We start from the raw sequence: 19508 nt of genomic DNA, 5'->3' as shown, positions 1-19508 counted from the left end.
TTCCCATTTTTTTATTGGATTGTTTGTTTGTTTGTTGTTGAGTTTTATGGGTTCTTTGTAAATTTTGGATATTAGGCCCTTATCTGAGCTGTCGTTTGAAAATATCAGTTCCCATATAGTTGGCTGTCTGTTTATTTTGATATCAGTTTCTCTTGCTGAGCAAAAACTTTTAATTCTGATGTAGTGCCATTCATTTATCTTTGCCTTCACTTCTCTTGCCATTGGAGTCAAGTTCATAAAATGTTCTTTAAAACCCAGGTCCATGATTTTAGTACCTATGTCTTCTTCTATGTGCTTTATTGTTTCAGGTCTTATATTTAGGTCTTTGATCCATTTTGAATTAATTTTAGTACACGGGGACAGGCTGTAGTCGAGTTTCATTCTTTTGCATGTGGCTTTCCAGTTTTCCCAACACCATTTGTTGAAGAGGCTTTCTTTTCTCCATTGTGTGTTGTTGGCCCCTTTATCAAAGATTATTTGACCATATATATGTGGTTTTATTTCTGGCTTTTGCCCATTTTTTGATTGGATTGTATGTCTTCCTGGTGTTGAGATTTATAAGTTCTTTATAAATTTTGGTTATTAACCCCTTATCAGACGTATTGTCAAATATGTTCTCCCATTGTGTAGTTTGTCTCTTTATTCTGTTCTTATTGTCTTTGGCTGTGCAAAAGCTTTTTATTTTGATATAGTCCCATTTGTTTATCCTGTCTTTTATTTCACTTGCCCATGGAGATAAATCGGCAAATATATTGCTGCGAGATATGTCGGAGAGCTTACTGCCTATGTTTTCTTCTAAGATGCTTATGGTTTCATGGCTTACATTTAAGTCTTTTATCTATTTTGAGTTTATTTTTGTGAATGGTGTAAGTTGGTAGTCTAGTTTCATTCTTTTGCAGGTAGATGTCCAATTTTCCAAACACCATTTATTAAAGAGGCTGTCTTTACTCCATTGTATGCTGTTACCTCCTTTGTTAAATATCAGTTGTCCATTTCTGGGTTCTCTGTTCTGTTTCATTGATCTATATGCCTGTTCTTATGCCTGTACCAGGCTGTGTTGAGTACAATGGCTTGTAGTATAACTTGATAATGGAAAGTGTGATACCTCCCGCTTTAGTCTTCCTTTTCAAGATTGCTGAGGCTATTCATATTTTTTTTTGGTTCTATATGAATTTTTGGAATATGTGTTCTATATCGTTGAAATATGTCATTGGTATTTCAATTGGTCTTGCATTGAATTTATAAATTGCTTTGGGTAATATAGACATTTTAATGATGTTTATTCTTCCTAACCATGAGCACAGTATATGCTTCCACTTGTTTGTATCTTTCTTGATTTCTTTTATCAATGTTTTATAATTTTCTGAGTACAAGTCTTTTTTAATCTCCTTGGTTAAATTTACTCCTAGGTACTTTATTTTTTTGGTTGCAATAGTGAAGGGGATGGTTTCCTTAATTTCTCTTTCTGACAGTTCATTGTTGGTGTATAAAAATGCCTCTGATTTTTGAGGCATTTATAACCTTCCACCTTGCTGAATTCATTTATCAGGTCCAGTAGTTTTTTGACCAAGACTTTAGGGTTTTCTATATACAATATCATATCATCTGCAAATAATGATAGTTCTACTTCTTCTTTTCCAATTTGGATGACTTTTATTTTTTATTCTTGTCTAATTGCTGTGTCTAGGACTTCCAAGACTATGTTGAATAAGAGTGGTGAAAGGGGGCACCCCTGCCTTGTTCCTGATCTTAAGGAGATTGCTTTTAATTTTTGCCCATTGAGTATGATGTTGGCTGTGGATTTGTCATATGGCCTTTATCATATTGAGGTATGCTCCCTGTATTCCCACTTTGCTGAGAGTTTTGATCATGAATGGGTGCTGGATTTTATCAAATGCTTTTTCTGCATCTATTGAAATTATCACGTGGTTTTTCTCCTTTCTTTTGTTTATGTGATGAATCACATTGATTGATTTGCAAATATTGTACCAGCCTTGCCTCCCCAGAATAAATTCCACTTGATCATGGTGTATGATTTTTTTTATATATTGTTGCATCCAGTTTGGTAATATTTTGTTGAGGATTTTAGCATCTAAATTCATCAGAGATATTGGCCAATAATTTTCTTTGTTGGTGTTGTCTTTGCCTGGTTTTGTAATTAGAATTATGCTTGCCTCATAAAAGGAGCTTGGAAGTCTTCCTTGCTCTTGAATATTTTGAAATAGCTTGAGAAAAATAGGAGTTAGTTCTTCTTTGAATATTTGGTAGAATTCACTTGTGAAGCCATCAGGCCCAGGACTTTTCTTTGTTGGGAGTTTTTTGATAACTGTTTCGATCTCATTTTGTGTAATCAGTCTTTTTAGGTTTTCTAATTGTTCTAGATTGATTTTTGTAAGATTGTATGTTTCAAGTAATTTGTTCATTTCATCTAGGTTGTCTAGTTTTTTGGCATACAGTTCTTTATAGTATTTTCTTACAGTATTTTGTATTTCTGTTGTGTCAGTTGTTATTTCTCCACTCTCATTTCTAATTTTATTTATTTGAGTCCTCTCTTTCTCTCTCTTTTTTCTTTTTCTTTTTTGGTGAGTCTAGTTAAAGGTTCATCTATCTTGTTTACCTTTTCAAAGAACCAGCTCCTAGTTTCATTGATCCTCTGTATTGTGACTTTAGCCTCTATGTCATTTATTTCCACTCTGATCTTTATTATTTCCTTCCTTCTACTAGCTCTGGGCTTTACTTGCTGTTCTTTTTCTAGTTCTTTTAGATGCAGGGTTAAGTTGTTTATTTGAGCTTTTTCTAGCCTCTTAAAGTATGCCTGAAGTGCCATGAACTTCCCTCTCAGTACTGCTTTTGCTGTGTCCCATAAATTTTGAGTTGTTATATGTTCATTATCATTTGTTTCTAGGATTTTTTAAATTTCTTCTTTGATCTCATTCTTAATCCATTCGTTATTTAACAACCTCCTATTTAGTTTTCATGTGTTTGAGAATTTTTGAGTTTTTCGATTGTGGTTGATTTCTAGTTTCATGTCATTGTGATCAGAGAAAATACTTGATATGATTTCAATCTTCTTAAATTTGTTGAGACCGATTTTGTGCCGTAACATGTGGTCTATCCTAGAGAATGTACCATGAGCACTTGAAAAGAATGTATATTCTGCTGCTTTAGGGTGAAAGGTTCTGAAGATATCTATTAAATCCAGTTGACCTAGTGTGTTCTTTAGTCTGCTGTTTCTTTGTTAATTTTCTTTCTTGAGGATCTATCTAGTGATGTTAGTGGGGTATTGAAATCCCATACTATTATAGTATTGCTGGAGATCTCACCATTTATATCCATCAAAGTCTACTTTATATATTTTGGTGCTCCTATATTAGGTGGGTAGATATTTATAATGGTTATATCTTTCTGTTGGATTGCTCCCTTTATCATTATGTAGTGGCCTTCTTTATCTCTTATTATAGCCTTTGTTTTAAAGTCCATTTTGTCTGATATAATTATTGCTCCCCCAGCTTTTTTTTCATTTCCATTTGCATAAAATATTTTTTTCATCCTTTTACTTTTAGTCTATGTGCATATTTTGTTTTAAGGGGTGTCTCTTGTAGACAGCATATGTATAGGTCCTGTTTTCTTATCCATGAAGCTACCCTATGTCTTTTGATCAGATTATTTAATCCATTTACATGTAAGGTTATTATTGATATGTAGTTGTTTATTGCCATTTTATTTTTTAAAGCTGTATTCCTCTTTTACTATATTGTTTTTCTCCTTTGATCTTTTTACAGCAAGCCCCTTAATATTTCTTGCAGCATTGGTTTGGTTGTAATGAATTCCTTGAGGTGTGTTTGTTTTTTTGTTGTTTTTTTTTTGTCTGGGAAGCTTTTTGTTTCTCCTTCAATTTTAAATGATAGCCTTGCTGGATAAAGTAGTCTTGGTTGTAGGTTCTTGTTCTGCATTACTTTGAATATTTCTTGCCATTCCCTTCTGGTCTCAAGTGTTTCTGTTGAGAAGTCAGATGTTATCCTTATGGGGGCTCCTTTGTAGATGATAGCCTTTTTTTCTCTAGCAGCTTTTAATATTTTCTCTTTATCACTTAGCTTTGGTATTTTAATTATGATGTGTCTTGGTGTAGATTTCTTCAGGTTTCTTTTTAATGGAGTTCTCTGTGCTTCTTGAATTTGTGAAAGTTTTTCCTGCATTAATTTAAGGAAGTTTTCAGCTATGATATGATTGAACAAAGTCTCTATCCCTTGTTCTTTCTCTTCTTCTTTAGGAACCCCTATAATGAGGATATTTCTCTTCATGTTGTCACAGAGCTCTCTTAGAGTTTCCTCAGACTTCTTGAGTCTCTTTTCTTTTTCTGCTCTACTTCCATGCATTCATTCAACTTGTCCTCCAACTCCCTGATTTGATCCTCAGCTTCTTCTATCCTGTTTTTAAAATAATTCCTTCCATTTTGGTCTACATTTCTGTTATTGTATTTGTCATCTCTGACTGATTCATTTTTAATATTTCAATGTCCTTTTTTATACTTGCTATTTCTTTATTTAGGTGTTTGTAATGACCATCCATTGTTGTTCTAAGATCCCTAAGCATTCTAACAATCATTATTTTAAACTCTGCATCCAGAAGTTTGGTTATTTTTATATCACTCAGTTCATTTCCTGGAGGTTTCTCTTGTGGTTTCATTTGGATTGCACTTCTCTGTCTTCTCATTATGTCTGTGTGTTTGGGTGTATTGTTTGTAAAGCTTGTTGAGTCTAGGCTTGGTGTTGTCTACCTCCAATTTTCAGTTGTGTTATCTAGGTCTTCTTGGGTTGGCATCAGCTATTATTTGTAATCCACTGTCAAATTTGGCTTTTCTAGTAGAGCCGCTTTGAAGTCTTGATTTGTTTGTTTTCTTCTCAGTTTTCTTAACACGTTAGTCTTGTTTAGTGATCTCAGCAGGGGTCTTATTTGAAACTGTATCCAGGAATGAGGTGTGTGTAACCTGAGACTGTGAAGGCTTGATCTGCCTGTTACTCTTTCCGGGCGTGGGAGTTTTCTCAGCTTCAGTAGGGGGTTGTGAATCTCAAATGTCCATGGAGACCTGAGTTATTGCCTCTCCTCCCCACTTCTTGTTTTCAGCTGTGTCTTGTTGCGCTGATTGGAGCTGGAGAGATGTCTGGAGATGGGTCACCCGGAACTACTTTAGTCTTGTATGGTGTGGAAGGATCAACCACTCTCCCAGCTATGGCCACCTCCAGCACTGGATGAGTCAGCTTCTCAGGGCATCCCATGCATTCCTCTTCCCCTCACCATCTCTCTCTCTCCCCCCCCTTTCCTTTTTGAAGACTAGCCAGCCTTTTCAACACTCCTCATCCCCAGGTCCCCAGTCAAGTGGCTGTGAGCGATATTTTCTGCTCTTTTCCTTGGAGTGAGAGTCCTTCTGGGCTCTCAGCCTCACCCCCCTCCCGTTCTTATAAGCAGGGGAGACTCACTGCTCCTCAGTGCTTTCTACCAGGCTCAGTGTGGCTTCTTCTTTGCTCCTTGGTTTTTGAGAGCTGTTCTTGTAGTCCAGAGTTGGTTTTTCATACTGATTTTTCGTAAATTAATTTTTAATCCATTTGGTGGTGTGAGTTGGGAGTCTGTGCATCTGCCTACTCCTTGGACCATTCTTTTATTCTCCAGAACTTCAATTTTGAATTCTCTATCATTTGACTCCAAGGTTTCCATGTGATTGAATTTTTTCTGGAGATTTTTTATTTTCTTTCTGAACTATGTCTCTGTCTATTGTAGCCATGGTATTATATAAATTTCTTCTTCCTTGATGGCATTTGATAGTGGTATTGTTAAGAACCCTAACCAAAAACACCCAAAAACTAATAAAAAATTAAAATAAAAATACAATTAAAATATAAAAATTTAAAAACTTTTGACAAGTGAAGAAGAAAAACCACAGGAAAAAAGATTTAAAGCAAATTAAAAAATAAAAAACAAAACACCTACAAAAATAAGAATAAAAAATATAAAAATTAAAGAAAAGGAAATTCAAAAGAGAAAAAAGGATAAGAAGAAAATAAGAAAACTAGAGGATGAAAAAGAAAAAATAAATTTTGGTTTTGAGAGGTTTCTTCCAGTAGATGTCACTGTATTACAACTTTTAGCTCTTTAAAGTTCCTGGGCTGTCCTCCTAAGATGTTGCTGGCACAATGGTGCAGGCAGTGCCACTGTTGCGTTGGTGGGTGGGGCATGTTATGATGGCTTTACAGCTTTGGCCTTATGGCTTTGGCTTTACAGGTCCAGATTTCCAGCTTTCCAGCTCTAGCGATGGCAATCTCAAGCTCAGCAGACCTGGGTACTGGCTGTGGAGCACCTCTTTAGTCAATTTGGTGCACGGATCTTTCAGGCACTCCTGCAAGCCCAGCTAGGGTTCCTTTGCTGCAAAACAATTCAATTGAAATTTCAAGGGGAGAGATCAGGAGTATCTCTCATACCACCATCACTCTGACATCATTTCCCTGTCTTGTCAAGTAACAGCCAATCTAGCAGGTGTCAGGTGGTATCTCATTGTAGTTTTGATTTGCATTTCTCAAATAGCTAGTGGAGATACCATCTTTTCTATTATCAGTTGGCCATTTGTATGTCCTCTTGGGAGAAGTGTCTTAAGAGTATTGCTTCTTTAATTTTTTGGAAGACTTTGAGAAGGATAGGAACTAAGTTTTCTATGAATGTTTGGTGGAATTCACTAGTGTAGTCATTTGGTCCTGGACTTTTGTTTTTTGGAAGATTTTTGGAAGTTGTTTCTATTTCCTCCCTGCTTGTAGTCTATTTAGGTTTTTCATTTCCTCATGACTCAGTCTAGGAAGATTGTATAGTTCTAGGAATTTATCCATTTCTGCTAGGTTGTTGAATTTGATGGTATATATTCTTTCATAGTATTCTATTATGATACTTTGTATATCTATGATGTCTGTGGTAATTTCTCCTCTTTCATTTTGGATTTGGTTTATATGAGTACTTCCTCTTTTTTCCTTAGTAAGTCTAGCTAGTATATAGATTTTATTGATATTTTCAAAGAATCAGCTCTTTATTGTATTAATTTTTTTCTATAGTTTTTTTGTTCTCTATTTCATTTACTTCTCTAATTTTTACTACTTCTTTTTTTCTGTGGACTTTGGTTTCCCTTTGTTCTTTTTCTTCTAGTTCATTAAGATGTGATATTAGGTCCTTTACTTGGGCTCTCTCTTGTTCCTTGATGTAAGCCTGTAATGATATAAATTCCCCTCTTATTACTGCTTTCACTGCATCCCAGAAGTTTTGATATGTCATATTGTCATTTTCATTGGTCTGTATAAATATTTTTGATCTCTACTCTTACTTCTTCCTTAACCCAGTAATTTTTTAGGAGTATATTGTTTAAGTTCTACATTTTTGTGGGTTTCTCTACTTCATTTTTGCAGTTGAATTCTAATTTCAAAGCCTATGGTTAGAAAATATGCTTGGTGTAATTTCAATCTTCCTGAATTTGTTGATTTAATTTTGTGGCTCAACACATGATCTGTTCTTGAGAATGTTTCATGCACACCAGAGAAGAATGTATAATCTGATGTTTTGGAATGAAATGTCCTGTAAATGTCTATTATGTCCATTTGGTCCAGTGTGTCATTTATGACTGGTATTTCTTTATTTTCTGTTTGGATTATCTATCTAAAGCCATCAATGGTGTGTTGAAATCTCCAAGTTTGATTGTGTTTTTGTGTGCTTCTATTTTTTAAAAAAATTTTTCTGAAGTTGGAAACAGGGAGGCAATCAGACAGACTCCTGCATGCGCCCGACCGGGATCCACCTGGCATGCCCACCAGGGGGCGATGGTCTGCCCATCTGGGGCGTTGCTCTGCTGCAACCAGAGCCATTCTAGTGCCTGAGGCAGAAGCCATAGAACCATCCTCAGTGCCCGGGCCAACTTTGCTCCAAAGGAGCCTTGGCTGCAGGAGGGGAAGAGAGAGACAGAGAAGAAGGAGAGGGGGAGGGGTGGAGAAGCAGATGGGCACTTCTCCTGTGTGCCCTGGCTGGGAATTGAACCCGGGACTCCTGCATTCCAGGCTGATGCTCTACCACTGAACCAACTGGCTAGGGCCTGTGTGCTTCTATTTTTAAATCAGTTAGTAGATGTCATATATTTTAGTGCTCCCTGGTTCGGTGTGCATATATTAAAAAATGTTATGTCTTCTTGATACAGTGTTTCCTTTATCATTATGAAATGTCCATTTTTGTCTCTGGCTACCTTTGTTGTCTTGAAGTCAACATAGTCAGATATGAGTATGGCTATACCTGCTTTTCTTCGGATATTATTTGCTTGGAGAATGATTTTCAAACCTTTCATTTTTAGTCTACTTTTGTCCTTGCGGCATAGATGTGTCTCTTGAAGGCAGAGTATGGTTGGGTTTTGATTTTTGATCCAATCTGCTACTCTGTGTGTCTTTATTAGTGAGTAGTGTCCATTTATATTTTGGATAATTACTGACACTTGAGGATTTCCTATAGCCATTTTATGTTTGTTTTTTTTTTCTAGTAGCTCTGTGTCTTGTTTGGTTCTTCTCTTTTGTGTTTCTCTCAGTTATTTTTGTTTGGTGGTATTCCAAACTTCTTTCCCCTGTTTTTTCTTTTTTAAAGCTGTGTATTTCAGTAGTGGCTTTTTTGTGGATGGTTACCATTAGATTATTAAGAGAAAAATTGTCATATGTATGAGTCCTTTGTCTTAAGATTGCTTCTGCACTCTATCCTCCTTTGCTGCAGCAGATCTTTATCTTCTCCCCTTTTATGTTGTCACAGATAATATTTGTTTTTATGGTGATCTTGTTGGAGCTTTTACTTGTAGTTTTGATTTGTTTTATTCTGTGGGTCAAATAACCCCCTTAAGTATTTCCTGCAGTGTGTGTTGTCTGGTGATAAATTCTTTCAGCTTCTGTATGTCTGCAAAAGTTTTTATTTCTCCTTCATATTTGAAGGATAAGTTTGATGAAAATAGTATTTTGGCTGGTAATTCCTCTCTTTCAGTACTCTGAATGCTTGGGTCCACTCTCTTCTGGCTTGTAGAGTTTCTGCTCAGAAGCTTGATTAATCATCTATTTATTAAAGTAAAAAGACTCTGAAGAAAGTGAAAAGAATCCATGGAATGAGAAAACATATTGCAAATTACATGTCTTATGTATTTGATATACTTACAGCTCAACAACAAAAAGCCAAACAACCCAGCTTAAAAATAGGCAAAAGGGATGACGTCAGAGTAATGGCGGAGTAGGAAGCGATACCGATAAATCTCCCCCAAAACTCAACAAGATCTTCAACCAGAAACAGAAAAACCTATACTTGGAGCTTCCAGATTCTTCGCAATACACCCAAAGGTATGATTGAGTGAAAAATTGGCTAAATATATAACCAAACCCCGAAGGAAATAGGGAGTAAGAAATGCTCCGCCTTCCTCACTAACCTAAACAGGGCGGCTTTCTCTGGTAACTGTGAATATAGAAACTGAGGCGGGCAAAGGGGGTGAATAGATCCAGGCCGCCGCAGCAAAAACGGCCGAACCAGGCTGTGGCTCAGAGATCCAAGCCGAGGAAAATCTGATCCTGTGGCAACCCGGGCAATACAAGCTAACACTCGCGCCAAACCCAAACAAAGAAAGACAAGCGGAGCGGCCATTTTACCCGGTCTCCTGGTCGGTGTGCAGTTAGTGGAAGAGAGATTTCTTCCTAAGCCGCGGAAGTGGGTGCCCGTGTTGCCCCACGGAGAGGCAGGGTCAGAGGCCTTTCTGTGGGCTGAGGGCAGAGTCTCTGGGCAGCCCCAGTGCCCTGGGAAAGCCACGCACGGGAGGGAGTGAGAACTAATTCCAACGGTGGAGATTTTCCGTGCTGGAGGCTGTTTCACTCAGAGGGAACCGCGGCTGGCCTCATATCCTGGTTTGCACGCGCAGATAAGGAGTGAGCGATTCCTCCGAGTGCCTCGGCAGTGCGCGCCCGTGTTATCGCACAGAGGGGCAGAGTCAGGGGCCTTTGTGTGGGCCAAAGCGGAATCTCAGGCCGCCCCAGCGCCTTGCAAAAGCCGCACACGGGGACGGAGCGAGACTCAATTCCAACGCTGCAACTTTTCCCTGCGGTTGGGGGTTTCACTCAGAGCGTGAGACTGCTGGCCGGATATCCTGGTCTGCGTGCGCAGATAGTGAATGAGAGTTTCCTCCAAGCGCCCCCCGGAAGTGGGCGCCCGCTTGTGTTACCGGATAGAGTGGCAGAGCCAGAGGTCTTCGAGTGGGCGGAAAGCCCGCCTGATTATGCTAGCAGCTCTGACTGACTGAGCCTTACCCAGAGCCCTGTGCTGAGTGGAAATAGAGTGGGGAGTTGCCAGCAATTTGAGCCTCTTACTATCCAGGCAGAGGCAGCAGCAACCCCATACCTGGACTATCAGGCTACTAATTGAGGAAGGAAAGACTAGGAGAAAGGCTCCAGGAATACGGACTCTCTCACTGTCGGAGCCTATAAATGCTAATGAGCCTCGACTCCCAACGAGAATAAAGCACAATACATGACATTGCCATAGAGACTTATCAACTGCAAACCTCTACCTGAGCGTGCCAAAGGGGCAGAACCCGGGGTACAGAGTCACCGACCAGGAAGAGGGAGAGAAAAGAAAAAGCAAGAAGATAACCTCTCAAAATCAAGAATAATCTGCAGACTTTATAACCTATCCCATTTTATTATATTTGTTCGTTTGTTTCTCTTATCTTCATTCTTGAGACTTTTTTTTCCTCCTTCAATTTGGCCGATTAACTCTCTACCGGTCTTACTCTCTCCTCTCCCTGAACTACACTACCCATAAGTGTTACATCTCCCATTATCATTTCTCTTCTCTTCCTTTCTCTCTATGAGGGTTGCACTCCAAAACCCTTAACTCTCTCTCTCTCTCTCCTTTCTTTTTTCTTCTTTTAGTGGTTCCCTCTTTTTTTCTCTCTCTCTCTTTCTTTTCTCCCTCTATATTAGTTTCTTCCTTTCTCCTTTACATCTCCTCTCATTCAAACCTCAATAACAAACAAATTATCTTATCTGGGACTCAAACCTATGTTTGTGGCATTTTGGGGGGTTTTTACTTCACCTTTTTAAATCACTAGCAGTGCTCCCATCCCTGGCTCTCCATATTATCTAGTTCTTGTTCCACTAAATACAATAGTAAGTTTTTAATTTGTCCCCCCATTTTTCCATTTTCCTCTTATTCCTCTCATCATAACTCTTAGAAAACCAACACCTAAAAGCAAATCATTTTATTCTTGACCCAAATTTTTTCCTTATTTGCTTTTTGTGGGTCCATACGCTCTTTTTTTTTTCTTTTTTCTTTTTTCTTTTTTTTTTTCTTTCTCTCTTTTTTGCCCCTTTATTACTTTTCCCCAATTCAGGCCCTCCATCACAGGCATTGTTTGTTATAACTCACAGTCCACCACAAGATTTTCTCAAGAAAGAGGGGAGAGGAGAGGAGAGGAAAAAAAGAGGGGGGGAATAATTTCCTTTTTTAAAAAATTTTTATTTTATTTTATTTTTCTTTATTTCATTATTAATTTTTTTAAAAAAAAACAACTCTTTTCGATTTGTTATTTTTTTATTTTTTTTAACTTTTTATTCTTTATTAAATCTCATTAATACTATCAACAAAACCACCCTCAGATGCCATTAAGGAAGAGAAAATCGAATATCATGGATACAAAAGAAAGAGAGGTAACACAGCTAGATGAGGAAAAATCTATGGAGAAAAAATTTAATATATTGGAAATCTTGGAGCTAAATGACAGAGAATTCAAGATAGAAATCCTAAAAATCCTCCGAGATATAAAAGAAAACACAGAAAGACAATTTAGGGAGCTCAGAAAACAACTCAATGAACACAAAGAATATATGGCCAAGGAAATTGAAACTATAAAAACAAATCAAACAGAGATGAAAAACTCAATTCACGAGCTGAAAAACGAAGTAACAAGCTTAGCTAATAGAACAGGTCAGATAGAAGAGAGGATTAGTGAAATAGAAGACAAGCAACTTGAGGCACAACAGAGAGAAGAAGAAAGAGACTCAAAAATTAAAAAAAATGAGATAGCCCTACAAGAATTATCTGACTCCATCAAAAAGAATAACATAAGAATAATAGGTATATCAGAGGGAGAAGAGAGAGAAAATGGAATGGAGAACATACTTAAACAAATAATTGATGAGAACTTCCCAAGCCTGTGGAAAGAACTAAAGCCTCAAGTTCAAGAAGCAAACAGAACTCCAAGTTTTCTTAACCCCAACAAACCTACTCCAAGGCATATCATAATGAAATTGACACAAACCAACAGCAAAGAAAAAATTCTCAAGGCAGCCAGGGAAAAAAAGAATACAACATATAAAGGAAGGCCCATTAGATTATCATCAGATTTCTCAGCAGAAACTCTACAAGCTAGAAGAGAGTGGACCCCAATATTTAAAGTCCTGAAAGAGAGGAACTTTCAGCCACGAATACTATACCCATCAAAGCTATCCTTCAAATACGAAGGAGAAATAAAAACATTCACAGATACAGAAAAGATGAGGGAATTTATCATCAGAAAACCCCCACTCCAGGAATTACTAAAGGGGGTTCTCCAATCAGATACAAAGAACAAAAAAAAACAGAGCCACAAGTAAAAGCTCCAAGAAGAACACAATAAAACCAAATTTAAACTGTGACAACAACAAAAAGAAAGAGGGGGAGAAGACGGAGATTAACAGTAGCAAAGGACGATGGAGTGCAAAAGTACTCACAAAATAGTTCGCTACAATGAACAGGGTAGGGACCCTTTTCATTACTCAAAGGTAACCACCATTGAAAAAACCACCACAGAAGCACATGAGATAAAAAAGATAGCAACAGAGGAAAGATGTATGGAATACAACCAAATAAAAACAAAAGATAGAAAAACGAAAGAGAAGGATCAAACAAGACACAAAACTAACAGAAAGCAAGATATAAAATGGCAATAGGGAACTCACAAGTATCAATAATTACACTAAATGTAAATGGATTAAACTCACCAATAAAAAGGCACAGAGTAGCAGAATGGATTAAAAAAGAAAATCCAACTATATGCTGCCTACAGGAAACTCATCTAAGTAACAAGGATAAAAACAAATTCAAAGTGAAAGGCTGGAAAACAATACTCCAAGCAAATAACATCCAAAAAAAAGCAGGTGTAGCAATACTCATATCGGATAATGCTGACTACAAGACAGGAAAAGTACTTAGAGACAAAAATGGCCATTTCATAATGGCTAAGGGGACACTGAACCAAGAAGACATAACAATTCTTAATATATATGCACCAAACCAAGGAGCACCAAAATATATAAGACAGCTACTTATTGATCTTAAAACAAAAACTGACAAAAATACAATCATACTTGGAGACCTCAATACACCGCTGACGGCTCTAGATCGGTCATCCAAACAGAGAATCAACAAAGACATAGTGGCCTTAAACAAAACACTAGAGCACCTGGATATGATAGACATCTACAGGACATTTCATCCCAAAGTGACTGAGTATACATTTTTCTCCAGTGTACATGGATCATTCTCAAGAATTGACCATATGTTGGGCCACAAAAACAATATCAGCAAATTCAGAAAAATTGAAGTTGTACCAAGCATATTTTCTGATCATAAAGCCTTGAAACTAGAATTCAACTGCAAAAAAGAGGAAAAAAATCCCACAAAAATGTGGAAACTAAACAACATACTTTTAAAAAATGAATGGGTCAAAGAAGAAATAAGTGCAGAGATCAAAAGATATATACAGACTAATGAAAATGACAATACGACATATCAGAATCTATGGGATGCAGCAAAAGCAGTGATAAGAGGGAAGTTCATATCGCTTCAGGCCTATATGAACAAACAAGAGAGAGCCCAAGTGAACCACTTAACTTCCCACCTTAAGGAACTAGAAAAAGAAGAACAAAGAAAACCCAAAACCAGCCGAAGAAAGGAGATAATAAAAATCAGAGCAGAAATAAATGAATTAGAGAACAGAAAAACTATAGAAAAAATTAATAGAACAAGGAGCTGGTTCTTTGAAAAGATCAACAAAATTGACAAACCCTTGGCAAGACTTACCAAGGAAAAAAGAGAAAGAACTCATATAAACAAAATCCAAAATGAAAGAGGAGAGATCACCACGGACACCGTAGATATACAAAGAATTATTGTAGAATACTATGAAAAACTTTATGCCACTAAATTCAACAACCTAGAAGAAATGGATAAATTCCTAGAAAAATACAACCTTCCTAGACTGAGTCAAGAAGAAGCAGAAAGCCTAAACAGACCTATCAGTAGAGAAGAAATAGAAAAAACCATTAAAAACCTCCCCAAAAATAAAAGTCCAGGCCCTGACGGCTATACCAGCGAATTTTATCAAACATTCAAAGAAGACTTGGTTCCTATTCTACTCAAAGTCTTCCAAAAAATTGAAGAAGAAGCAATACTTCCAAACACATTTTATGAGGCCAACATAACCCTCATACCAAAACCAGGCAAGGATGGCACAAAAAAAGAAAACTACAGACCAATATCTCTAATGAATACAGATGCTAAAATACTAAACAAAATACTAGCAAATCGAATACAACAACATATTAAAAAAATAATACATCATGATCAAGTGGGATTCATCCCAGAATCTCAAGGATGGTTCAACATACGTAAAACGGTTAATGTAATACACCATATCAACAAAACAAAGAACAAAAACCACATGATCTTATCAATAGACGCAGAAAAGGCTTTCGATAAAATACAACACAATTTTATGTTTAAGACTCTCAACAAAATGGGTATAGAAGGAAAATATCTCAACATGATAAAGGCCATATATGATAAACCATCAGCTAACATCATATTAAATGGCACTAAACTGAAGGCTTTCCCCCTTAAATCAGGAACAAGACAGGGTTGTCCACTCTCTCCACTCTTATTTAATGTGGTACTAGAGGTTCTAGCCAGAGCAATCAGACAAGACAAAGAAATAAAAGGCATCCATATCGGAAAAGAAGAAGTAAAGGTATCACTTTTTGCAGATGATATGATCCTATACATCGAAAACCCCAAAGAATCCACAAAAAGACTACTAGAAACAATAAGCCAATACAGTAAGGTCGCAGGATACAAAATTAACATACAGAAGTCAATAGCCTTTCTATATGCCAACAATGAAACAACTGAGAAGGAACTCAAAAGAATAATCCCCTTCACGATTGCAACAAAAAAAAATAAAATACTTAGGAATAAACATAACAAAGAATGTAAAGGACTTATATAATGAAAACTATAAACCATTGTTAAGGGAAATCGAAAAAGATATAATGAGATGGAAGAATATACCTTGTTCTTGGCTAGGAAGAATAAATATAATCAAGATGGCTATATTACCCAAAGCAATATACAAATTTAATGCAATTCCCATCAAAATTCCAATGACATTTTTTAAAGAAATAGAGCAAAAAATCATCAGATTTATATGGAACTATAAAAAACCCCGAATAGCCAAAGCAATCCTAAAGAAAAAGAATGAAGCTGGGGGCATAACAATACCTGACTTCAAACTCTATTATAGGGCCACGACAATCAAAACAGCATGGTATTGTCAGAAAAATAGACACTCAGACCAATGGAACAGAATAGAAAGTCCAGAAATAAAACCACATATATATAGGCAAATAATTTTTGATAAAGGGGCCAACAACACACAATGGAGAAAAGAAAGCCTCTTCAATAAATGGTGCTGGGAAAACTGGAAAGCCACATGCAAAAGAATGAAACTGGACTACAGTCTCTCTCCCTGTACAAAAATTAACTCAAAATGGATCAAAGATCTAAACATAAGACCAGAAACAATTAAGTACATAGAAGAAGACATAGGTACTCAACTCATGGACCTGGGTTTTAAAGAGCATTTTATGAATTTGACTCCAATGGCAAGAGAAGTGAAGGCAAAAATTAATGAATGGGACTACATCAGACTAAGAAGTTTTTGCTCAGCAAGAGAAACTGATAACAAAATAAACAGAAAGCCAACTAAATGGGAAATGATATTTTCAAACAACAGCTCAGATAAGGGCCTAATATCCAAAATATACAAAGAACTCATAAAACTCAACAACAAACAAACAAACAATCCAATAAAAAAATGGGAAAAGGATATGAATAGACACTTCTCCCAGGAAGAAATACAAATGGCCAACAGATATATGAAAAGATGCTCATCTTCTTTAGCTATTAGAGAAATGCAAATCAAAACGGCAATGAGATACCACCTCACACCTGTTCGATTAGCTGTTATTAGCAAGTCAGGTAATAGCAAATGTTGGAGAGGTTGTGGAGAAAAAGGAACCCTCATACACTGTTGGTGGGAATGTAAAGTAGTACAACCATTATGGAAGAAAGTATGGTGGTTCCTCAAAAAACTGAAAATAGAACTACCTTATGACCCAGCAATCCCTCTACTGGGTATATATCCCCAAAACTCAGAAACATTGATACGTAAAGACACATGCAGCCCCATGTTTATTGCAGCATTGTTCACAGTGGCCAGGACATGGAAACAACCAAAAAGGCCATCAATAGATGACTGGATAAAGAAGATGTGGCACATATACACTATGGAATACTACTCAGCCATAAGAAATTATGACATCGGAACATTTACAGCAAAATGGTGGGATCTTGATAACATGATACGAAGCGAAATAAGTAAATCAGAAAAAAACAGGAACTGTATTATTCCATACGTAGGTGGGACATAATAGTGAAACTAAGAGACATTGATAAGAGTGTGGTGGTTACGGGGGGGAGGGGGAAATGGGAGAGGGATAGGGGGTGGGAGGGGCACAAAGAAAACAAGATAGAAGGTGACAGAGGACAATCTGACTTTGGGTGGTGGGTATGCAACATAATTGAACGACAAGATAACCTGGACTTGTTATCTTTGAATATATGTATCCTGATTTATTGATGTCACCCCATTAAAAAAATAAAATTATAAAATAAAAATAAAAAAAAAAAAATAGGCAAAAGACTTAAACAGACACTTCCCAAAAAAAGATACATGAATGTTCAAGAATCACATGAAAACATATTAAATATCATTAGTCATTAAGGAAATGCAAATCAAAACCATAATGAGTTGTCACCTGACACACTAAAAAGCCTATAATAAAACCAAAAACAAAATAAAAGTAGCCAATCTTTCTGAGGATGTGAAGAGTGGAACCCTTGTACATTGCTGGGGCTGGGGTGAGCGGCATGTACAATGGTGCAGCATTTTGGAAAAAATAGTTTGATGGTTCCTAAATGTTGAACATACAAGTACCATATCACTGAGCAACTTGACTCCTACGTATGGACACAAAGAAGTGAAACAGTTATTCAAACAAAAATTTGTACACCAATATTCACAGTAAGTCTACTCACAACAGTTAAAGGGTAGGAACAATCCAATGTCCATAAATGTATGAATGGATAAACAAAAGATGGTGTAGCCATGCAACGGAATATGATTCTACCATAAAAAGGAATGAACTATGATATATGTTATCACATGGTGAAACTTGAAAACATTATGCCTGGGTAAAAAGAGCTGGACTGTAATGTCACACATGTTGTGTGATTCTATTTATGTGAAATGTCAAGAATGGGCAACATCAGAGACAGAAACAGGTAAGTGCTTGCCAGGGGCTGAGGGAGGGAGAAATTCAAAATAACTTCTTAGTCAGTACAATGTGCACTTCTGGGGTGATGAAAATGTTTTAGAAATAGAGGCATGAGTATAACTCTGTGAAAGTACTCAACACCACTGAATTGTAAACTTTGGTTAAAATGGTGGATTTTATGTCATGTGAAATTTACCTCAATGGAACAAATCACTTAAATAACAAATAATTTTAAATTATATTCTTCCAAATTTAACAATTTGCTTTCTTTTGAAGCTGTTTCTATTTTATCTCGGATTCCTCATCATAATTATTTCATTTGCTGATAATTTATATATATATATATAATAAGAAAGTATATTATTTACAATATTTTCATTTTTTTTACCCTTTTAATATGTTTATGAGACTAACACGGAGATACAAGCATGATCACTCAGCTCTAGTGAGATTGGAATCAGAATGAGTCAGGGAGCAGGCAAAGCACAGCCTGGAGCAGACTGATTTACTCACCTGTTCCTGCACTTGTATTAAAGGTCAATGGCCCATTGGGCAGGGTCTTGCTCAGCTCTCTCAAAATGTGCTCCCAACCAGTGAGCAGGTTAATGGCCACACAATGCTGCTCTGAGTAGGGAAGCTTATCCAGGTCCCCTGGAGTCTCCAGAAGATCATCTACCACCTGTATGATGCCCTGGGGAGATGGGGACACAGACCCAGTGGGTCTTGCACCAGGGAAGCATCAGGAAGACCCACCCACTCAGATGTAGAGAACAGACCATAGAGCCTGTCTATTTGGGGTAAAGATGGCCCCGGATGGAATTCCCTGGGCCTATGCCTGTGCAAACCAGTCCCTCAGAAGTCAACCCTGTTCATGAATATCAAGGACAATGTAAACTTAATAGCCAGGAACAGGAGAAAAGGTTTTAGTAGGTGGATTCTAACAGTGGGTACAAATACCTGTTTGCTCTTCCCATCCATTCTGGGAGAGGTGAGCCCCAGAGAAGGGCACCACTGCATTGGGGTCTGTCTCCTCCCAGACCAAGGCTTCCCCAGGCCTCTATGGGATGCCTCCACCTGCCTCCCTGGGGACCTGTTCTTACCTCAATGGTGTCCTTGGCTGAGGCAGACTTGAAGTCTCTGCCCAGCTCCTGAACTCTTTCAAAGAAGAGGGAGAGACTCTGGGGAGAGAGGAGGCAAGAGGGTCAGAGAGCTTCACACATCAGCAGGAAAACATGTGGGAGAAATGGCTGAACAGTGGGCAGCGTGGAGGGATTTTTGCCTTGTAGTGCCTCCTGGAGTCACTCACCTGGCTCTTGACTCCAGGGGGCGGGGTCCAGGTGGGGAAGATCTCTGCAGGGAACAGAATAGCCATTCATTAAGCCTGAGAGTCTGTGTTCTGGAGGCAGGGTCTAGGGACAGGTCAGGCTGGGTACCTTCACACTGGGTAGTCCTTTGATTATTCCGGAATCCAGATTTGGGCACCCAGCCTGGGCGGCAGAGGCATGTGTATGAGCCCAGAGTGTTGTTGCAGAGGGTGGAGTTGTCACACTGATGCTTCCCGGAGCTGCACTCGTCCACATCTGGGGACATGAAGAAGGAGTCAGACCCTGCCTGTCCCGGCCAGATCAGGCTTCTCTCCTCTCCGTGCTCCTCCTACTTCCCCGTGTTGGTGCCCCCTACCCCTCACCCTTTGGATGGAGGTGATGCCACCTGGTGACTGCACATCCCTGAGTGGTGGACATATGTCAGGTGAGCCCCATACAG

General features: G+C 37.8%; 1 protein-coding gene across 1 annotated transcript in view; it reads right to left on the bottom strand.

Annotated features, from left to right (window-relative positions):
- LOC136333282 (adhesion G protein-coupled receptor E2-like) overlaps positions 1-19508 on the bottom strand; it is a 196070-nt gene that overhangs the window by 18058 nt on the left and 158504 nt on the right. Inside the window, exons 5-8 of the mRNA XM_066272217.1 lie at positions 19178-19324; positions 19051-19094; positions 18845-18922; positions 18258-18435 (exon numbers count right to left, since the gene is read on the bottom strand). Of these exons, the coding sequence (XP_066128314.1) occupies positions 18258-18435; positions 18845-18922; positions 19051-19094; positions 19178-19324 (447 nt within the window). The remainder of the gene's footprint in view (positions 1-18257; positions 18436-18844; positions 18923-19050; positions 19095-19177; positions 19325-19508) is intronic.

This window comes from Saccopteryx bilineata, chromosome 1 (genome assembly GCF_036850765.1).
Source record: "Saccopteryx bilineata isolate mSacBil1 chromosome 1, mSacBil1_pri_phased_curated, whole genome shotgun sequence".
Taxonomy (NCBI): domain Eukaryota; kingdom Metazoa; phylum Chordata; class Mammalia; order Chiroptera; family Emballonuridae; genus Saccopteryx; species Saccopteryx bilineata.
This window is presented reverse-complemented; position numbering and strand designations above follow the sequence as displayed.